General features: G+C 41.1%; 1 protein-coding gene across 1 annotated transcript in view; it reads left to right on the top strand.

Moving 5' to 3' along the window:
* The first annotated feature begins 271 nt into the window (after nt 1-271).
* LOC139711760 (cysteine dioxygenase type 1-like) overlaps nt 272-7,642 on the top strand; it is a 28,171-nt gene continuing 20,800 nt past the window's right edge. Inside the window, exon 1 of the mRNA XM_071623615.1 lies at nt 272-835. Coding sequence (XP_071479716.1) covers nt 660-835 — 176 coding nt within the window. The 5' untranslated portion in view covers nt 272-659. The remainder of the gene's footprint in view (nt 836-7,642) is intronic.

Raw genomic sequence — 7,642 nt, 5'->3', positions numbered from 1 at the left:
CCGTGGAAAATTACCAAGTGAAGTTAACGGACTAGACTGGTACGCTCGCTAACGGTGCGCGCGGTGGGAGGTGCAAGAACGTGCGCAGTATCGAGGTTCATGAGTTCATCGTTACTGGGATAGTGCATGTATGCATGCGACACCAAAGATCGTAGGCGTATATTATGCACGTGTGCTGAATGCATGCATAACACGTACTTACTACGTACAGTATACGTACGGGATCGGGATCGCGATCAGTAGAGCATATTGCGATTTTCTCAGAAAACCGGCAGAACTACTCAAGTACTCGCTGCTGACTTACGACTCGGTATCAGTAATCGCTACGATTAGACCTGAAGTGTGTCAACGATATTTCGAAGACGTAATCTTCATGCTCTCAACATCCCTTGTGAGTTCTGCATCCGAAGAAAAACTCAACTGAAGTCTCGCTGAGGTTCACCACACCATCTTACAGACAAGGTCGGGGCTTTCGCGCGGAGCTCATCCCGGCAGCCGCCACTCCAGCCAACCGTATTGCTGAGCCGCTCCTTTTTGTCGCGTTGTCGTTCATAACTGTTTGTTGTATCTTGTCGCTGATATTGTTGGCCCGTCATATCATACCAACCAACAAGAACTAGATTCAAATTTTGGAAAGACTGTTATTGCCAACCAACAGGATGGAAGTCGAGCAAACCTTCAACGCTAAGCCACAGACACTCCAGGAACTCATCGAGAGCCTACACATCCTCTTTGCCGAAGACAAAGTGAATGTGGACAATGTACAGATGGTGATGGAAAATTACACCAGCAATGAAGACGATTGGAGCAAATTCGCGGAATTCGACCATCACAGGTTTGTTTTTGTGCTTTTTCCCCATGGGCCATGTCATAGCCAGGCATGATGTGTCAATACTGTCATTTCATTTTTAATAAACTTCACTGCAATTAGAGGTCTAGTTCAGTCCGGGAAACCCGCTCATGAGGACCGCCCCCGCGTACGAGGATGGTCCCTCCTCATGAGGACCTCCCCCCCCCCCCCCCCGCCTCATGAGGCCCCCCAGGGAACGCCTCATGAGGCCCCCCATTCACTTCTTATTCATCTCACATCTGACGTACAAATTGTCGCAACTTTGCACGGTGATTTTTTGTTACACACACATGTCCACTATCCATGATGAAAAGAAGAAAAAATCCTGTCTGTTTTTTTTTTTCAAAAATCGAGTTTTAATCAACCGATGCAGAGCGCCCATCAAAACACGGGCGCCAGCGCGTTCGCACAATGCAAGACTGCCGCACCTAGCGGCCTGATCCGACTAAATATTTTCGATGCTTTTTTCTGCGGCTCTCACCTCTCCGCGCACGAATCAGCCTCGTGAAGCTGAAGTCTGACATCTTTTTACACAAATTCGTACGAGAAAAATTAAATCAGTACTAACCTGATCTTGTCCATATATTCCAAATTACTATTCCACACTGATAGAGTAGGTGGGTAGATGACATACTCCAGTTTGTTAGCAAAATAATCACTTTGTAGGTATGACGAGTTCACTTTCTTCGTCAATTCCGCCCACGATTCCGCCGTTACCGTTTGGGCGCTTTTTCTGGAATCATCCCGCGACGCGATGTATGTCGCATCACATCACGCATCCAGCACATACAGTACCAGTACTGGTATGTGCTGGATGCGTGATGTGATTGATGCGACGTACATCGCGTCGCGGGATGATTCCAGAAAAAGCGCCCAAACGGCGGAATCGTGGGCGGAATTGACCGCCGCCCGCTTACCGTTTGGGCGCTTTCTCTGGAATCATCCCGCGATGCGACGTATGTCGCATCACATCACGCATCCAGCACATACAGTACCAGTCTGGTATGTGCTGGATGCGTGATGTGATGCGACGTACATCGCGTCGCGGGATGATTCCAGAAAAAGCGCCCAAACGGCGGAATCGTGGGCGGAATTGACGAAGAAAGTGAACTCGTCATACCTACAAAGTGATTATTTTGCTAACAAACTGGAGTATGTCATCTACCCACCTACTGTACTATCAGTGTGGAATAGTAATTTGGAGTATATGGACAAGATCAGGTTAGTACTGATTTAATTTTTCTCGTTACGAATTTGTGTAAAAAGATGTCAGACTTCAGCTTCACGAGGCTGATTCGTGCGCGGAGAGGTGAGAGCCGCAGAAAAAAGCATCGAAAATATTTAGTCGGATCAGGCCGCTAGGTGCGGCAGTCTTGCATTGTGCGAACGCGCTGGCGCCCGTGTTTTGATGGGCGCTCTGCATCGGTTGATTAAAACTCGATTTTTGAAAAAAAAAACAGACAGGATTTTTTCTTCTTTTCATCATGGATAGTGGACATGTGTGTGTAACAAAAAATCACCGTGCAAAGTTGCGACAATTTGTACGTCAGATGTGAGATGAATAAGAAGTGAATGGGGGGCCTCATGAGGCGTTCCCCGGGGGGTCTCATGAGGCGGGGGGAGGTCCTCATGAGGAGGGACCATCCTCGTACGCGGGGGCGGTCCTCATGAGCGGGTTTCCCGGACTGAGTTAATTTATTTCTACTGTCGTACTGAATTTCTAGTTCAGTAAATTTAGTTTGTCTGACTTCAAAATAAAATTATTATTGAATTTATTAAAGTTTAGTAATTCACTTCAATTCAATTTCAAGTTCAATTCACCTGTATCCCCCTGTAAATTTTAGACTGTATTCACCTGTCTTGTCGAGCCTCTGGAAAGTATAGTCTTATTTATAAATTAAGTTGTAGATCAAATTTAATGCCCTCGCACTTTCTTCAGATTATGTGATACAATGGTAGAACAATGTGTTTAATACTATAGATCTATGCATGAATCATGACAAACTGAAATGACTTCTTTATTGCAGTAATGCTATAGATAAATCTGTTTTGACAGTGTAAATTAATAAAGTTTACTTTGGAAACATATTCGTACGAATCATAGGGAGATTTTCAGAATGCCATCCTAACATACAGTACAAGGGTAAAAGGTGCCGACTCACCAGAATCTCGACGCGAACGGGCGCCACAATGTCCCAGATGCAACATTTCGCCAACAAGGTGTGGTGCGGCACATTTTTCAGAGGCCTTGCTTGTACGCCCATTGACATTGAACACATAGTGTATGTAAATTTTAGTGCACATCCGAATTCTGGAGGGGCTGGATGGATTCTGGTGGATTATCCAGATGATATGTTTTGGGATTTGTGAAATTCTGTCATGTATTTACAAAATTAATATTGAGATAAAGATATTTAGATATATTTAACATATATGAATTATTGTTGTAGATCAGATTTTATTTGAGTTTAAATATTGCAGAAAAGCCTAAGTCTCTGAAAACTGGTGGCTTTACTCTATGGGTCCTGATTTGTCAATTGCCAAAATCATGACAAGAAAATAAGTTTTGGAACTTGCGTACAACTAATACAAGTGTCACAGGGAACTGATGTCCTTTAACTTTAATACATTGGAGACATTACAGCATGTCACAACTGTGTCACAACTGTGTCACAGTTGTTAGTCTAAGCTCATTGACATTTATAAGGAATAAACTCCCAGATCTAATTCTTATTGCAATGTTTTTGCTCAGTCAACATTTTTTTTTTCCCTACAACCTTTCTTCCTAAAAGTGGTGCTATCTAACTGACTGACAAATGCAGGTGAATATTGCTTGCAAATTTGGCTTTTGTCAACCTTTTTTTACAGTTGCAATATAAAAGTTCACTGACCATTTTCTTTGTTTGCAAAATCAAAATTGTCCTTGTTTCAGAGAAATTTTGAACATGTTCAAAATATCTATAACAGTTTTATTCTAGACCACTAATAGTTTCAAGTGTTTGCAAAGAGATTAAGATGTGTTGCTGAACATATGTTTTGATTGGCCAGCCATGTGACCATGGTTCCTCTACAAGATTGACCCAGTCAGACCCATTAAGATCATTCACTGCCATATCAATCTCCATGCTGAGGAAACAACACATTAAAAGAAAAGTTAAGACCTCTTGCAGGACTTTGGTCGAGGACTGAGGTTCCACTCTGAAAAAGTTCTTGAAGCTGTGGAAACCTCCACCATCCATGTACACAAGTAATTGCTTCCAAAAAGCATCTACTGGGAGATATTGCCCTTATCATAAATGCCAGTAATAAATATTAACTTACAATGCGCAGTCCTGGGGGAATGTGTGCTTACAGTAATTGACAAATGAAATTTTGTGGAATTTTCCTGGCCTATAGCAGTCATCCCCTATCAATCAATTGTCACAAAATCTCTAGTCTTCCTTAATTTCAATGTGCTCTTACAATGTACGTGTACATACATGTATACATTGTATGCAGGCCTATTTGATGTCACCAATATACCAAAATATATCACCAACACTGTACAGTAAAGCCCTGGTGACTGGTGGATCAAAAAAATGGGTACAGTATTGTTCTTTAAAACTGCTACAGGTGGAATTTGGGACTGTACCATGTAGATGTGTGATGCCCTTCATTATACATGTAAACTTCGTAGCAAGAGCAATCAAAATGCATGTGTACAATGTACAGCCGTGGTTTGATGTTTGTATTTGATACGTGGTCACGTTATGCACGTTTTGCGTGGCTAATGCCCAGACACCATCTCAGTAAACTGAGGTGCTGTAAATGTCCTTTAAACATTGTGTGAAAACAAGTTCATGCATACATGTAGGTTATTGTTGCGATGGCACTCCACACTGCGTTCTTACAAAGTAAACATTCATGTAAGTGTGCCAGATTTTATTTACCATGCTGATAGCAGACAGAGATGAAAATCAAAATGCTACCATATCAAACTCAATAACAGAAATTAATAAAAAGAAAAAAGAAAAAAGAAATCCAGTGTTCTTCAGCAACATTTTATGGTAGGCCCCAGGGCTAGCAGAGCATTTTCAAAAGTGGGGGGCCCACTTCCAGGTTTCATGAGCTAACGAAATAAAAAGAAAGAAAAAAAAAGGCCTTCCTCGCAACTTCTGGTGTCACAGCCCGGTTTCTTCAGCTGACAAGCAAAAAAAAAACAACAACAACAAACAAACCAAATAGGGTCTCCAGCTCATCTTTCTTATTCCGCTTACGGGTTTCTTCCGCTAACAAGCCCCCCCCCCCCCCCCCCCCCCCCCCAAAAAAAAAAAAAAAAAAAAAAATGTTAGCCCCAAATAATAACCTTTGGCTTACCGCGCTCACACAGTGTCACTTACAGACCTCCAGGGTAAAAAAACAAAAAAGTTGGGGGGGGGGGCGCCAAAGTGGTGACACCTTATGTATTCCTTTGTATGGTGCAAAAAAAAAAAGGGGGGGGGGGGGCTCCAGCCCTCCGGGTTCCACCAGCAATTGGCCCTACACTATATGTGTATACATGATTTTGAGCATACAAAATTGTAGTTGTATGTCTCTCCATTGTCACTCTATCATATGCAACATGGTCCACATCTTGAAACGTGACCATGTTGCAATCTCTGCATATGAAAATATTGAGGAAATTGTATGTGTGCAGAGCGCACATCACGAGTGTGTGTATTTCGTTATGTATCATGGGTACTATACCGGTAATTCTCGTTGTCCTGCTTACTCTCATTTTTCTGTCCTATGTTTTGTGGGCAGATTTTTAAAGTAGTTTGATTTTTCTAAAGTTTTGAACATGTTTTTCACACGTGTGAAAATTTGTTTAAAATTTAGTGCATGTTGCCAATTCTCAAATTTGTTGCAAAGCATGTTGCTGGCTTTTGAAGATATCACACAAGAACTCAAGCATGTTGTAGTGACACACTCCAACCCCTCTTGGACCATCCTACATGTACAATATTGTACATTGCGTACGGTATGAAAGCATATTTTGCATTTCCCAGACAAATAACAGCAGTATTTACTGCACTCAAGTGCATACAATCATGTACATTACAAAAGGTATAATGGTCCAAGGCAAACAGCACAATGGCATGCAGATTGCTACACATAAGCAATTACTCTATCAAACAACACTACATCAGTACCATGAGCATGTACAATGTACAATGTATGGGCGTGACTGAAACAGTGAATTCCATAACCAATACAAATTGTATTGAAGCAAACAAATCATTTGATGAATACATTGTACATTAACAGTGCATACACACCAGAAAATGACCCAGCATTACGTAAATGAAAGATGGATTCACAAATCCCATAATTTGCATTCACAGATGTTGCACACCATTGATGATAAAATCAGATTGCATTGTTAGCTCTCAAACAAGAAGAAATTCCTTGACATGATTCATCCTCGTGCACTTTTGCGACTGAATCCTCACACAATTCATTAGTTGGCAAGATGTTCACAAGCTGGTACAGCCGTTGATACATATAAACATGCATTGTACAATACTGCATGTTACGTAGATAGATTTTAGTAATGAATAGACATTGTGCAGTAAGTGCACTGTTTATTACCCTCAAATGGCAATTTGCTGGGCATGATCAATTTTCTGTATATAAAATATCCAATGTTTGTTGAAAAGGTACTTTGTAACATTGGGAAATACCGTAAAGTTCCGTGTATAAGACGCACTATATGTTTATTGCTTAATATTTATACAATGCACACTCTGGTAGTACAATGGTCACTGCTTCATCAGGATGGGTCGGGAGACAAGTTTTTCTCCCGAGAAAGTGGTTTATGGTTTTGAGCGAGTAGTGGAAATAACACCTGTATGAAAAATCTGTTACATCAAATTTTGTTGCAATTGGCGAGTTTCCCGCTAAAGCAGTTCGTGATTAACAGGTGACCTCTGTATTCAGGACCAGGAAACTTATGTTAAAGGCATTTTTAAACATTTGCAGATGAAACAAAAACCCAGCTTTAGTGCTTCAAAATAGTTCTAGAATGTTTGTTAGGGATAGAAACAACCAGTGTTTCTATCCCTTAAAAAAAAAAAAAGTTAATCAGTACAGTCAATGTCGAGTATTGTTGAATATACAGTACAAAATGTAAACAATAGTTATAATAATAAAATTGTTTCTAGAGTAAACTGTCTACAGTTATGGTGTGAGAAAAATAGTGATATCTCCTTATATTTTAGGCTTTACTGCAAAATATTTACATGGTAAGATGTTTAGTGATACAACTGACCTACATTATACACATGTATGTACACTGTACATGTATGTATCAAATGTGATAACTTGAACAATTTTTTAATCACTGCTTCCAATGGTTGGTGTGCCTTTGAAGTATTTCAAACTGTAAGCGTCATCAAATTTGTGGCTGTAAGGTGAAGAGGGCAAGCAGAATTTGGCACAATGCCAATCAATTACAGCCTGACTCACAACCAAACACAATCTCTATGGTCTGCCTGGGTACCGAGCCCCCTGACACGCCTCACCCATCTGACCAATCAGAGCGGATAGAATCATCTGGATTCCTAGCATGTGATGGCCAAGACTGCACTACATTGTGTACAAGCACAGAATGCCAGGCAGGTTGGCAATGGCTCAAAGCAGTTCTAACCGGTTGTTTTCTGTTGTAGTTTAAAAACAGGAGCAGTACAGTTGTACCTGTGTTGTGTACGTCACTGGGATGACGTTAGCCTAAGAAGATGATGCTGTGACTGTACTGTCATGTGTTCACATCTG

Source organism: Diadema antillarum, unplaced genomic scaffold (genome assembly GCF_040938485.1).
Source record: "Diadema antillarum isolate AM-2024a unplaced genomic scaffold, OU_Dant_1.0 seq00001698_RagTag, whole genome shotgun sequence".
NCBI classification, from domain to species: domain Eukaryota; kingdom Metazoa; phylum Echinodermata; class Echinoidea; order Diadematoida; family Diadematidae; genus Diadema; species Diadema antillarum.
Note: the sequence above shows the minus strand (reverse complement) of the source record. Positions and strands in the feature narration are given on the sequence as shown.